The following is a 14483-nucleotide window of genomic DNA, read 5'->3' on the forward strand; positions in this document are numbered from 1 at the left end:
GTGGAGAACGGCAAAGTCACAAATAAGTTCAATAAATAGTGATATAAGTTATTGACACCTTTATTTTCAAAAAAAAAAAAAAAAGTTGTTGACAACTCAAATTTTAATGAATAAATTATTTTCTTCTCTCTTTTTCCCTGACAGAACACATACACCATTTGTCTGCTGGATAAATATTAAATTTGTGGGTATATGATTTCTACGAAGCTCATGCATATATGCGTATGAATTATGATGAATAACCATGATCCCAAAAGCATGTGTTGGTTTTTTATCTGCCACAAAAGAACAAATAAAACGATTGAAAGCATTTAGCCACGTTACATTTTTTCTGCTGAAATACTGTGTAAATTTACAATTCTTCTCATGGCTCGAAATGCCAACCTCTCATTGTGAAGCTGCAACAGTGGCTGGAGACCGGAGAACCTGTTGTAACAAACGAGCTGCAAGACGTTGAGTGCATCCTCCAAGAACTCGCTCACCAAGGTTGCGAGCTTCAGGTTCTTGGAGAACCTGCATGTAGCTTTTTTAGTTAGAACACACAGGAGACAAATATGAAACTTGTAAGAAACACAATAAAATTGAGTAAGAAGTTTGTTCTAGAGATATGTAATTCATCATCTTTTGTGAAGCTGTAACCGAAAAATGGGAGCAGTAAGCTCCTTTAAAGTTTCTTTAAATTAAGTAACAGCTTTCTTAGCACTGCTACAGATATGACTAATCTATGATTCTATGCAAGGAACATGACAAACAAGCATTGACAAAATGCCAGCATCTGTTTTCTTCTCAAATGAGTTTGAATGAAGGGCTCATCATCATCGGAATATTCAAGACAAGTATTTTAAAGAATTCTGTTACAGGGAGACAAGCATTTGATATAATCATGCCCTGAACATATCAGTCATTAATTTGTATCATACGAAACAGTACCAACCAAACTCAAAATCTTAACTTTTAGTGTGAACCATGATAGTTAGTTACTTAAAACTGGAACAGCAAAGAAAACAAACTTAGTGATAGTACCTGCAAAATGGGTTGCAAAATGCTTGGGTCAAAATTATCTGAGGATCTCAAAAGGGTCCATACTCTCAACACCCCATCTCGAAGTTCTAGCATTCGTTCTTGTTCGGCAACGCTCAGCTTGGGCGCAATTGTATTGCCATTATTGATAAGAGTCTTCACGAAGTCCGGAATTGAATTGTAAGCATCAATCATTGTACCAAAGGCAACAGCTTCAGTGACACAAACAGCCTCTTTCACAACTAGAGCTCGCAGCTCTTCCCCATCAGGAGACACTAATAGCTTCAAGACAGGTTGCAAAGCATCTTTAGCAGTAAAATCTCTATCCTTGCGTCCTTGAACAAGAAGATTTTCTAGCCTATTCCACCTGTTCAACAAACAGAAAATATATGTCAAGCATCAATGGATGCTAGCTCTCCATCATCATGTCTTATCTAAAGGTATAGCAATCAGACTCAACCATCTCAGGCACTTGCCTGAACCTGCCATCTTTGAACAACAACTCAATGAGAGCATCTCTCAGATATGGATTTGGATCCGTCAGAAGCCTCTTAGCAAAATATGGATATGAAGCAGCGAGCACCTTAAATTTTGGATCAGCATAAAGAGCTAAACCTTCCAGCACAGTAAGTGACCTCAATATCAATGCATAGTATGCTGGAACTGAAAGCACATAAAACACAAAACGTCACACATATTGTGAGATACCAATGTGAAAAGAATGTTGCTTCTTCAAACAATGTTGACCACACAATTTGAACAACAAAGATTGCAAACCCAATTTAACATGAACACATCAAGCTGTCAGTCCATTGACTCAATTGTGTTTTGTTTTAAATGATAAAGCTATATTATAAGCAAAATCCTTTGCTGAGCACATAACAGAACTCACCATTAAATGGATACTGATACAGAACAGCACCTAGACCATCTACAATTGTTTTGAAGTTGAGTTCGCTTACTGTTGAATTTAGAGCATCATCAAAGAAGTTCCTAAGAGCGGGCACGATTGGAGAAACATCTACATCAGGTGATAGAAATTCCAAGGCATAGTAATCACGGGCCATAGCTTCATAGTCCCTATTAACCATGTGAACAACATGACCAATGATAGCAGACCTTGCTTCTTCTGGAGTCTCACTCATCATCCCAAAATCCAGAAAAGCAAGTTTCCCCTCAGGTGTTGCCAGAAGATTACCAGGATGGGGGTCTGCATGGAAGTATCCATATTCAAGCAGCTGCCTCAGGCTACACTGAATACCTGTGTTTACCAAATCCAACAGACTCAAACCTTGCTTCTCAATAGCTTCTTGCTCATTCAGTTTGACACCATCCACCCATTCCATTGTCAAAACTTTGGCACTGGTGTAATCCCAGAAGATATCTGGGACTAATATATCCTCCTTGTCAGCATATAACTTTCTAAATCTGCGTGCATTCTGGCCTTCCTGCATAGGACATTGTAATTATTGATGGGCGTACTGAGATCTAGTATTCGACCAAGTAAAGTTGCACGTGGTCATTTTTAAACATTTCATATCTGTACATAACAAATATAATCATTTCATGGCAACTACAGCAAAATCTCTAAAAGCATTTAAAATTGAACCCATAAATAGATGCATGTACCTGCACATAATTAAGCTCCTGGTAGACCCTTCGTGCAAACTCATCAACAAGAGCAACAACATCACTAGAGATAAAATCTACATATTTGTTTATCAGAAAACCCAAACCCCTTAGAAGGTAGAAATCCAAGCCTACAGCATCTTCAATACCAGGTCGTTGCACCTTAACAGCAACAATCTGTCCAGAATACTTGAGCTGGGCTTTATATACTTGGCCTAAACTTGCAGCTGCAATAGGTGATGGTGAAATGGATGAGAAAATAGAATCAAGAGGCAAACCAAGCTCCCTCTCAATGCATGAAAATGCCTCTGCATCTGGAAATGTTGGAAGTGCATCCTGCTCAAAAGAAAATACATAGGGTTTGCTAAGCTTTTCCCATTTACAATAGCTGAGAATTTTTTTTAAAAGATTGATGCTGTCTTTTTCTTTGTCAATTTGCTATCTTTGTTCTTCCCTTCTTCCACTTCGAGGCTTGAGGATTCACATCTCAATTATAGATTTATTCACAAGCAGATTCTCTGCATGAGTCTGGATATATATTATATTTAAGGAGAACTTGCAGACATGAAATTTGTTTGGGATTCCCACATTATGGAGACTGATCTTCCCAATCATCTCCACACTGATCTCCTCATCAAAGTTTGGAAATTGTGATTTTTTTGGGGATACTTCAAAAATGTGGGTTTAAATTCTGTCTCGATTTTTATAAATTTAAAACATTAACACAGCAAAATATTTAAAACTCATGCTTCCCTGAATTTTCCTGCGGCAAAATTTGTGGTTTAATATGTATGCATGACTCACAAAATGCAAGTTCAATTTTTATGAAAAATGCTTTCCAAAGTTCTACAACCAAATAGAACTTGAAAAATAGGGAAGTAAAAGGATAAAAAACATAAAAATATTTCTGGCCCTATATTTGCTAGCTTCTGCTGAAACCAACAACATAAACCAAAATTAGTCAGAAACAGACAGAAATGAATACAACAAGGCAGCTTTGTGTCAATTTGGGCTTGATAGAAACTGAATCGCTCAGTTTTGGTTAAAAAATTTCGTAGCTGAAATTTTAAACTCTGGTACAAAGCAAGTAATGGCAACCGTCTAACAGGCTAACAGATGTATATGTTGTTGCGTTGCATAGAGAATGATGTCAATTTGGCCAAAAGAAATTGCTTAAAAAAGAATATTAATTGATCAGAAAGGACATAGAAGATTTTGCTAGTAGCTAGGCATTTCAGATATCTATTAGTTGTGTGCAATTGGAATTATACCAATTCCAAACATGTATGTTGAGTTATTGCAACTAGATTTATGACCATTTTGTTTGCAAGTCAGGTTGTAGCATTGCACATGCGCTTGAGGCTACAATTATAAGTGAATACGGGCTTACTACAAAAACAAACACCAGAAAGCATCAGTTATACTGACTAGACTTCTCAGTGGTCTGGTTACATGTCCTCAACCTCAGACCAAACAACTTTGTTTTCAATGAAATTTGCAAGCATATCAACAAGCTTTCATTTGATTCATAAGTATGGATTGTAAAATATCAAGATCAATCTACCAGTCTCTTCCCGAAACCTTTCAATCTTGCTACAGTTCCAATATAAGGACTGTACTTAGTAAGGACCAAGTTCATGAACGGATGCCCATAATCAACATTTACAGAATAAAACGATTGCACGATGAGAAGTCATATACAAGAATTAAATCGTTTAATTTAGGTAGACTGTGAAGTCATCTACAAGAATTAAGTCATTAAATTTAGGTAGATTGCGCAGTATGCAAGAGACTAGATTGAAGCATCCACAATCTATTTTAATTCCTTATCTTTTATCAGAATAGAGCGAGGCCGAGGCGCAAACCTGCAATTGGGAAAGCTCCTCCAGATACTCCGGCGGGCAGATATCCGGCCGCGTGGACAGACCCTGCCCGATCTTCACGAATGTCGCCCCCAATCTGGTGAAAATCTCCCGCAGCTCTGCCGCTCTCTGCCGCTTCCTCAGATCGAGCTCACTACGCCTGTCGTCCAGAAACAGCTTGAAACCAAAGGTGCCCAGTGCCGTCAACACCTCCAATGTCCTCAACACTACCTAATACCAAACAATTTAAAGAGGTTACAAGGGGACAAGAAGATGGGGACGAGGGCGATGGAATCGAGGGCGGAGGAGGCTTATTTCACCTTGAGGGGTTGAGAGCCGTACTTGGTGGCGAGGAGCTGGGGGCTGTAGACGGTGGCATTGACGGCGCGGGACATGGCCCGGGCCTCGGCCTGCATATCCTCGGAGCGGTCTCTGGACGCGAGGGATAAGGGGGCGGAGGAGGCGGTGGTCTCCACGAGCTGAATCGCATACTCGTCGCCGCGACCGTCGGAGCGCACGGCGGGCACGGGCCGGGCCTCGATGAGGGCGGCGCGGGGCGGGGGGCGGCGGAGCGCCACCGGGGTCCGGCGGAGGGCGGGAGGGGAGTAGAGGGGGAGGACGACGGCCATGGTTGGGCTTGGTGTTCGACTTCGGACCCGCCCCGCACTCAAACACTTGCGGGGGCTTTGTTTCTTTCTTTCACGCCACAGAAGCTTCGTGTGGACTCGGGGTAGGCTGCGTGCGCCCTCCTCTTCCTCCGGGCGGTCGGCGACGGCACGTGGCGTGCACCTGATTTGATGGAGTCGGACACGGATCTGCTCGGACCGTCGCACGTGCTGTTAGGGACTTGCGGCACGAATGGCGCGGCTTTTGGAGCAATCTTATCATGGCACGAAGAGTCGAGACTATTGGACTAACCCTCTCGGGTGATAGAAGTCAGGATACGTAATGCAGGTGGAGCACATCGTTATATGGATGTTGATGGATGATACATAGATTTCATTTGCTTCTCGTAGTGTAATGATGCTAAGACGAGGGAAAGGCACCGGATTTCAGTACCAAACACACCACCGTGACCTCACCTTAATAAAGATTTTTTTGGTAGGCCGGGAGTTGATTTGATAAGAAATGTCATTTTCCCATTAGAAAAAGTTAGTCATCTAGTGTAAAATTTTTTCATTACTCCTTTTGTTTGGAAAGCAATTCTGAAAACTAGGAAAACTAACTAATTTTATCATGTTTAGTTCTGATGATTGACTAGATAGTAGTTCCATCCATTTTTGTGTTGAGAACAAAAATCCAGTTTGGGACCAACAGATTCAAACATCGCCGAGTTCAATTTTGAGTGGCTACGAAAAAATATTTGTGTCTGCTCAAACGTGCTTATGGCTATTGTACATTTTGTTGTCAGGGAAATGGTGCTTTAGTGGCCAGGCTGGTGCAGTTAGAGAAACAAAAAGAATTTTGAAAAATCTTATAAACGGACATGATGACAACGATAATATTGGAAACCAGTAATTGAGAACACTTAATAGTAACTAACCGCAAATCTAAAAAAATAAAGTATTTCTACAAACAAAAATCATGTTTAATGCATTGGCAAAAAACATTTTTATCCGCTTCACCGCAAACATTTTCTGAAGTAGCGGGTGACAGTATCCGTTTTCTCTGCATTTAAAGGATCCATGAGAACGAAAGATAGAGTCTTCAAGATTTCACACTGTAGCAGGATGCGTATCAAAGAAATCTTCCATAACAAAATAAACATTTATGAACCGCATCCCAAGCTCTGAGAAGCATTAACCTCCATTTCAGATGTATAGGCTTACCTGCTGAATCAAAGAATGAATCTTTGCCTTTCATGCTAAAACAAAACCAATATTAAATGATTTTTTTTTTTGGGGGTAAAGTAACCAATATCAAATGACTGTTGATGAGTATTGTCAAGAGATTTCCAAGTCATATATGTGAAACGAACAAAAAAGGTTTACTGTGCCAACAGAAGCAGTACATAGAACCAACCCATCCATCTAAAACAAGAAATGCAAGTAGAATTTGAAGAACATTATAGATCTCAACAGAGCTCAGCTGAACTCTAAAAAAGGTTTACTGTGCCAACAGAAGCAGTACATAGAACCAACCTACTCATCTAAGACAAGAAATGCAAGTAGAATTTGAAGAACATTATAGATCTCAACAGAGCTCAGCTGAACTCTGTTATATAATTGTTGGAACAGTGGTCTTTTCTCATTGAAAAAAGAAAAAGGGTGGCAGAAAAAGAAGATTAGGAAGCGATGTGCAGTATAACTTATCCCAAAAAAAGAGACATAACAATATCTTCAAAATATAACAGTTACATAAATTATGGGTGACAACTCTCAGACCCTCTTGTTCCCAACAATACAACGCTCAAAACATGAATTCCAACAAACAGAAATTGCAAGAACTCATCAATAATACACCAAATGCAGGGTTTTTTGTCGAAGAAGGGGAAGAAGCTTACGATCCCGGATTTAAAACAAACAATTTCCAATTAATTGAACGAATGGAATAAAAAATAGAACAAGCAAAGCAGATGCAACTCAAGGATGTCAGCCTATGAACAAAAATCTAATAAATGCTTGCTTATTGGGTAGGCCTGGTTAGAAGGTGCTGCTGCTTTCACTCGCAGAATAGAGGAACTCTCTGTTTTAACAATAAGAGAACCCTTGCTGATATCCAATCCCTGTAGCCGTCCAAGGGGGTCTTGTTGCATCATATCTGGAAGGGCATTGGAGTGCGCAAACTGGTGATTTGAGACATTCGGTTGGGACTGGTGGAATTGGGGTTGCAATTGAATGCCTTGGTGATGGACTGGCTGTTGTTGGGGAAGGGTGTAAAACGAAGGGTTATAGGGAACATGTTGTAGTCCCATATTAAAGGTCTCACCAGGATTTGATATTTCGCCCGTTGCAATCCTGAGCCTCTCAACTTCTTGCCTTAATGCCTCATTCAGTGCTGCAAAGAGATCAAAAAAACTCATCAATGGACATTGTTGGGAGGAAGGTCAAGGAGTAGAGTTATTGTTGAAAACAGGAATGCACTCATTTCCATGAAAAAAAGGAGCAAACAGATGTGATGGGGTCTTTCGTTCATAAAAATATAACATCTCCATAAACCAGAAGCAACAACCAAAAAATGAAGAGGCACATTCTACCCATGAAGCTGAAGGATGCCCATATAAACTTTCAAGTTGATAAGCTTGAGCACAGCTTAGCCATAGGCTAAACCTGGGCTATCTTATAGGAGGTCATAATGCAGCTTGAGAATACTATTCTGTTCTGCCTCTCATACATATAATTCAAGACCTAATGGTGTCAAGGTAACTTCCCACAAATAGTTGGCCAAGCTTGGTCCAAATTCCAGTATAGCCACATTTGGGCCCAAGCTTAATTTCATCCAACAAGATGTTGGTAAAGCCAAGATATAGCAGCCTCAAGTAGGGTACATGGAAGCCCCTGATTTTCTGCCAGAAAAGATTTTCCAGCTGGCTTTGACCGCTTAGAAGATGTGAGTAAAATACAGGGTTTAAGAGTGTGTGCTACTCTCTAATCACTATTGGCTCCAAATTGGAAAGAGATAACCATGACTCCACAAGTAGAATGGCTACCTCCATGATCATTCAAAAGATAACAAGCAAGATGCTAATAAATAAAGAATTGAATTATAATTACATTACTTTCAGTTGAACTTACCATCACGCAATTGAGCCTGTTGTTCCATAGCTTGTAACCGTAACTTGAGCTCTGCATTCTCTGCAGACAGCCCTGTTGTATCTCTCTGGAATGAAAAGGCAACAGAGGACCCTTAGCTTTTCAAATAGCATACTGATGAATATGAACATAAAGAATCAATGTCAGTTTAGCAGGGAGACAAAAAGAAGTCCTTTTCAGAAGCTGATGCCGGCAAAAAAGTTGTCACTTTGACCTATACTAGTAGCGGTAAGAATGTCACATTATCACAAAAGAAAGATGTACTTAATAGCCAGACATAGAACCTGTGGATGACCATTCTAAGATCATTATTAATCCCTTTTGTGCATATTTGGTATAATTGGCATGAATTATGTTCCAATGAATAATGAAATGGCTATCACAATCAGAAGAAAAATACTTTGACATATAATCGTGATGGTAAATGCTGGAACAATGTATAGACAGGCTAAAAAATAAGGGTGGTATACGAAAGAAATAGAATGGATCGGAGATATATCATGCACTTGTGCACATATGCTCTAAACAATCTCTGATCAAGGAAAGAACCAAGTGACACACTTCTGCATCCTGATTGTGTAGAAAATGTATCAGTTGCTTAAAATGCCAGTGAGTTATAAAACAAGATCAAATACAAGTCCAACAAACCAAAATCCATAGAATACCTACTTAAACATGAACAGCTATTCTTCATAGGAAACTGGTCAGTGCAGACCTGGAAAAGAGTAAGCTGTGCAGAGAGAGTTGTAGCTTCAGTTTGAAGAGTCTGGACTTTCCGCTCCAGTTCTGAAATATAACGAGCTTTTCGTTCTTTAGAGCGAGCTGCTGACTGTCTATTAGCAAGAATTCTGCATAAAATGATATCCAAATTACTCAGTCAACATATCAAAACAATTTAACATGTGTGATCATAAAACTTACTGTCGCATCTGTAGTAATTAACCTTTGACATGAGTGAGAAATGTACAGGAGATTTGGTATATGATATTCCAGAATCAAAAAAAAAAAAGATAGCACAAAGACGAAGCAGCTTTAAGAGCACAACACCATAGAACTTTCACTGTGTCATATACTAAAACCAATGACAGTGATGCTTGGCAAGAGTAAAATGATGATAAAATTTCCTTTTATTTACTCTACTTGAAAATATGCTTCAGCAAACTATTTTGATGAAGTTTATCACATTATTTTGTTCTCTTTCTTTCAGTTTCCAAGGATGTGACATGAAGAATTGTTAAATTTTGAACCACTAGGTACTCTGTTCTCACAGCACAAGCACAAAATACAAGTGCAGAAATATGCAAAATGACAATATTGATTACATGTTTACATGCATAGACATGTACATATCCCATTTCACATCCAACCCCCTCTATGTTACATAAATGAACATTAAAAAGCTGTCAGCCGACAAACATGCATCTGTGCTACCATGGATGACTGTACACATACAATCACATATGGTTGACATCTCTTCTACTACTAAATTCATACTCTAGGACTCCTGCATCCCTAAGGCTCTAAATGGTACATCTCCACTTTCACGTACATAGCACGTGCCAAAATCTAGTCAAAAAGTAAGACTGCGAGAGAACCCCTAAAAAGCCATTTTCTTGCTATGGATCCCTGAAATCTTCATGAAAAATCAGAGTACAAGGCACCGTGCAGGTCTAGATTTCACCATACTTGATGATATAGAGCTCCATGTGCCAACAATAAAGAAGGCTTACCAAATCAACATGCAGTGTAAAGATAGGAAAGATTAGAAGAAGGAGTACTTTTTGCAAGTGAAAAAAGAGAACAAATTTCTTAAACAGTAAAGGCTGCGAGGATTTTTGCTAAAGGAGCACCGGATCAAAGATTTATATAACATCAAATCAGAAAAAAATGAAGCCTTAAGACCCAAAGGGATGAACAGGAAATTAAAAGAAAGACACACAGACTGAAATTAAAAAAAATTAAAAAAAAAAAAGGACAGCAGAAGCAATGGTAAACAATTCCCTGGAGTTCGGGTGGGTGTGGCTGCATTTTTTCTTCTTCTCTTTCTTTTGGTTTGGGGGTGGGGCTGGAGTGTTAAGGAAAGTACAACAACCTTTAATTTATGGAGGAAAAGGAGCTGCATGTGTTATGATTGTAAGAATCTTGGCTCACCATGCAGCTCATAATAAATTCCTCTCAAGCCAAATCTTCAAGAAAACCGCCGAAGTTAATCTCGTATTCTCTTGCAAAACTTAGCTTTGCACGATTTCTGTAAATAATACTCCCAGAGTCTACAGGCACAAGTCTGGAGAAATCTATACTACATGGAACTATATGCAACAAGCCAACAACCAAACATTACAAGGCTACAGATAAAAAGGCTAGTACAAGTATCCTCATAAAGAAACCGGACTCGACAATTGAATGATAGACGCAGCTCATCTTTTTTTTTAAAAAAAAAAAAAATTACCTGATTGAAAGTATAGTCATAACTAGCTAGCTAATATACAAGGGTGACCATGGTTGATCATACCATTCCGAACCGCCCAATTCAGGGCATACCTTGTCAGCTTGATAAATAGGCCGAACAGGCTCCAATTTGACTGCATCACCCTTCACTACATAAAAAGACCCCTCGATTCGGTAAAAAGCCCACCTGACTTGAGCTTTTGATTAAATCACCCCTCCCTCCTCGCCCCCCTAGCTCAACCTTTCAATCCCCTCCCTCAGCATCACCAAAAACATTCCCCATTCTCCCTCTCTCTTACTCGGACAAAGCGGGGGCGAAGGAAGGGATAAATAAGATCGCGAAGTCGATAGAGTCCTTTTTTTGGGGAGAAGTAGAGCAACAACTCAAAGTTGAATTACACTAGAATTTGGGCTTAGGTTTCCCTCAGCGCCACCTCCTTAGGATGACAATGATGAAGGCTTTCGAGCCCTCTCTCCTCTCTCTCTCTCTCTTCCTCTCTCCCCTCCCTTTCACTCTCTCTCTCTCTCTCTCTCAATCTCCTATTCCGGTATGCCCCAGAATAGTATGGTATGGACTCTTATTGTGCCAAACTGGTTGCCAATTGGTGCATCCTCTAGTACTAGTTTAGCGAACCTTGAGTATAACCTTTCATGAAGACTCCACAATACCATTTATTCTTAGAAGGGCAACAAAGTTCACCGAGAGGAATGAACTGAATGAGACTCGATGGATGCAAGCACAAATGCTGCCTACATAGGAATATAATAATATCTTGCTGCGATGGGTGCAAAATAACAAGGGTCAATATCTTGCTTTAAATAAGTGGTTGAGACAATACCTTCTTTGGCTAGTTTCTATTTTGTTATGTAATGATACCTTCGGTCATAGTCCTAAAGACGGCTTTCCATAGCTTTAAATACCAAACTTTAAATTATTTATACTAGGTTGGCTATATGAATTTAGGTAAGAAGTAACCAAGTTATGAAACTCTATGCTCAGCTCTTGAACTGATGTCAACTCACTGACAGCCAATGCCAAATCATGGCCAAGTCATCTTTGAGAAGAGGTGACAAACGTGAAGCTTAGAAAGCTATTTGGAAGGTCAAGAGGCATACCTTATAGTTACACAGAAGTGATCCAACCCAACATGCTACAAAACCTGGACCAAATCAATCAAACCAGTCCAACCAGCACCAGACACAACAACAAGTTGGTTCTAATTTGAATAATCAAACAATTGATTTTTTTTTTTTTTGTTATTACATAGATGGTTTATACCTATCTAATTTGAATACATCCACTCATGTCAGAAGAAAGAATGTCCCAAAGTTTAGAGTGTGAAGACGCATGAACCATCCAAATGGTTCCACCTGAATGAACAGCCATGCAAATTGCCATCCAATCCACTACTCCATTCGCCTCTTGATAAACATGTGATGCTAAAAAGGAGAAGTGCAACCCTAATAGATTTGATATGTCCATCAATAATGGATGATTCTCTGCTTGCCCGCCATTGGACCATTTCTAGTTATCCAGGCAAATCTGTTGCCGAGTCACCTTCCAAGAGGTGAGGGTAGCTTTCAAAATCAATGTTGCACACCAAAGACCTTCCCAAGCTCCTCTCAGCTCGGCCCTTGGGCAGTGATGTCAAATAGCTGCACAACAAAAGCCAATAATTCCACATGTGGTCCTCTAATAACAAAGCTCACACCTCCTCTAGCACCACCATCAACCACACTACTGTTGAAATTAACCTTGAAGAAACTTGAGGGTGGGGGCTCTATTCAGATCTCTGAAACTGACGATTAGTTTCTTTGATAGCTGGCTGAAACTGAATACTCCTACAAAATGCCATTTAAACAGCTCTGGAGCACTCCATTAATGATGCTTTCCTAGTTAGTAAGGTTTTAAAGCCAATTTCTAATAGAAGAGGACAGGAACACAAATTGCCCACTTTCTGAAAGAAGTACTAGTCATTACTCACATGGCATTAATTGCTTTTAGTTTAATAAGAATATGATTTATAATTTACAGTTTCTAATCAAAACAAGCAAACATGATTTTGCAATCTAGTCTAAAATAGCTGCACTATTAATGCTAATCTTGAGATTTCTTTTTCACATTGTGGGTTTCTTGTCTTCTATGTAGATCTATTATTTTTTAATGCCTACCTGGCTTGACAAAATAAGGTGGTGAATGAATTTGATAAGCAATGGATGCTTTTATAAAAAAAAAAAAAAAGAATAAATCATAAACAGGACAGATTTGTGGTTCAAACCATGATCGAATTTGAGAAACTGAGTCAGGTCTCATATATCGAATTGCATTTGTCTTTGAGAAATGTAATAGTCAAAAACAGTGGAACTGATACTCTATAACTGCAGAAGGAGAAAAATTCGAACTTTAGTAAACAAAGTCAAAAAGGACGCACCTTTTAGCCCGCTTAGGATCGATTGCAGCCAGCTCGGCCAGCTGCTCGGCCGTCATGGCCTTCTTCGCCTCCACATCCCCAAACACTCCTTCCCCCCTCGTAGTCCCCGATGACATCATCGACGACCCATCAATCGAGTTACTATGCCGATGCTTGGGCCTGACGGCCGCGGCCGCTCCGGTGGCATTGTCGATCTTCCGATCCTCCCCTCCTTTATAGCTCTCCGTGGCCGGATCCCCGAACACCCCACCCTCCGACCCGGATCCACTCCCCTCCGGCCTGCAACCGATCTTCTCGATGTCCATGAACGTGGAGAAGAGGTCGTCCTCCGACCCGATCTCGTCGAAGCCCCCTCCCGCCAGCGGGTCCCCGGAGCTGAGGTCAATGTCGTCTGTGATCCGGAACGCCATCTCGGATCTGGCCCGCCGGTGGTGCGCCCCGCGCGGCGGTGGCGTCGTGCCGGCGCTCTGGAACATCGCCATCGTTCCGGCGGCAACCGGTGGCGCATTTGGAGGGAAGGAGGAGGGAAGGTCGAGATTCGGACTGTGGTTAGCGTTGGGGTTCGGAGGATGGCGCGGATCTTGGCATTTGGGCAGCATCTCGTGCCTCCTTCTTGGGCGTCTACATAAGAGCGGAAGAGAAAGCCGGGAGGGCGGGGAGAATACAGTGTGGGTCCTCTGTAGAGGCACATCTCCGCGCGTTGCCATAAATGAAATGGATTTAGATCCGGGCGGGTGATTGGCTGGGGAGATCAGTTTCTAGATAGACCCAGATGAGCACCAAGGATGGTGACCTGAGACGTAGCCATCACACGATTTGTTGATTAAGGCGGCTGCTGCACTTTTTCTCTCCTTGTTTTTCTTTTTCAGGCCACGCCATACGGGCTGACACTTGAGGGTGAGTAGTGGAGTCGCCGACCCACGTGAATGAATTTATCAAGAAGCTTGACATTCAGCACGTGCGGTGCACGTGACGTGCGGATCTGGATCAGGAGAAATTATCGCATGCACCAGGTGCAAGTGAACCGGGGCAAATCGCGGCGCATGTGCACGGTGGAGAGCTCGATGAAATGCAGATGATAGCGTGGCGTATTATCCACCGTGAGATTTGTGCTGTCCAATTGCATCTGGAGCATGTGATACGGAGCCTCAATCAGGGTGGCAATTAAGTCAGACCGTATTGGATATGTGCTGGGTACGATAATTCAAATATAAGTTATTTATTAAATTGATCAAAAATTTAAAACTAAACCCATCCTACCTGTTTGATAATCTAATTTGATCCATTTAATTAATTTATTATATATATTAAATAAATTAAAAATAAATTAAACAGATCTT

At 40.7% G+C, this 14483-nt stretch overlaps 2 protein-coding genes across 3 annotated transcripts; both read right to left on the reverse strand.

Moving 5' to 3' along the window:
- Positions 1–196: 196 nt before the first annotated feature.
- Positions 197–5250, reverse strand: LOC105044816 (protein ACTIVITY OF BC1 COMPLEX KINASE 3, chloroplastic). Of its 2 annotated transcripts, XM_029264505.2 has the most exons (8): positions 4832–5250; positions 4515–4742; positions 2650–2985; positions 1913–2468; positions 1497–1683; positions 1024–1387; positions 385–513; positions 197–275 (listed from the first exon to the last, which is right to left on the reverse strand). In XM_029264505.2, exons 1-7 carry the CDS (start codon positions 5138–5140, stop codon positions 388–390), a joined length of 2106 nt encoding a protein of 701 aa, XP_029120338.1. In that variant the 5' UTR covers positions 5141–5250; the 3' UTR covers positions 197–275; positions 385–387. The 2 variants fall into 2 exon arrangements, with proteins under 2 accessions (XP_029120338.1, XP_010921140.1); XM_010922838.3 differs by having other exon boundaries at positions 197–513; positions 4832–5242.
- A 1531-nt stretch (positions 5251–6781) lies between these two features.
- On the reverse strand, positions 6782–13834 carry LOC105044817 (transcription factor RF2b). Its single transcript, XM_010922839.4, has 4 exons — positions 13144–13834; positions 8979–9111; positions 8246–8330; positions 6782–7508 (listed from the first exon to the last, which is right to left on the reverse strand). The coding sequence occupies exons 1-4, from the start codon at positions 13740–13742 to the stop codon at positions 7108–7110; spliced, it is 1218 nt and encodes a 405-aa protein (XP_010921141.3). The 5' UTR covers positions 13743–13834; the 3' UTR covers positions 6782–7107.
- Positions 13835–14483: the final 649 nt, after the last annotated feature.

Source organism: Elaeis guineensis, chromosome 5 (assembly GCF_000442705.2).
Source record: "Elaeis guineensis isolate ETL-2024a chromosome 5, EG11, whole genome shotgun sequence".
Taxonomy (NCBI): Eukaryota; Viridiplantae; Streptophyta; class Magnoliopsida; order Arecales; family Arecaceae; genus Elaeis; species Elaeis guineensis.

Coding starts and splice junctions, on each gene's coding strand:
- LOC105044816 (XM_029264505.2), bottom strand. CDS start 5,140: ATGGCCGTCGTCCTCCCCCTCTACTCCCCTCCCGCCCTCCGCCGGACC. Junction 1,684..1,912: donor GTATCAGTATCCATTTAATG/GTGAGTTCTGTT, acceptor ATGTGCTTTCAG/TTCCAGCATACTATGCATTG. Junction 1,388..1,496: donor TTCAAAGATGGCAGGTTCAG/GCAAGTGCCTGA, acceptor TTTGTTGAACAG/GTGGAATAGGCTAGAAAATC.
- LOC105044817 (XM_010922839.4), bottom strand. CDS start 13,742: ATGCTGCCCAAATGCCAAGATCCGCGCCATCCTCCGAACCCCAACGCT. Junction 8,331..8,978: donor CACAGCTTACTCTTTTCCAG/GTCTGCACTGAC, acceptor TTTTCATTCCAG/AGAGATACAACAGGGCTGTC. Junction 7,509..8,245: donor ACAGGCTCAATTGCGTGATG/GTAAGTTCAACT, acceptor ATCTCTTTGCAG/CACTGAATGAGGCATTAAGG.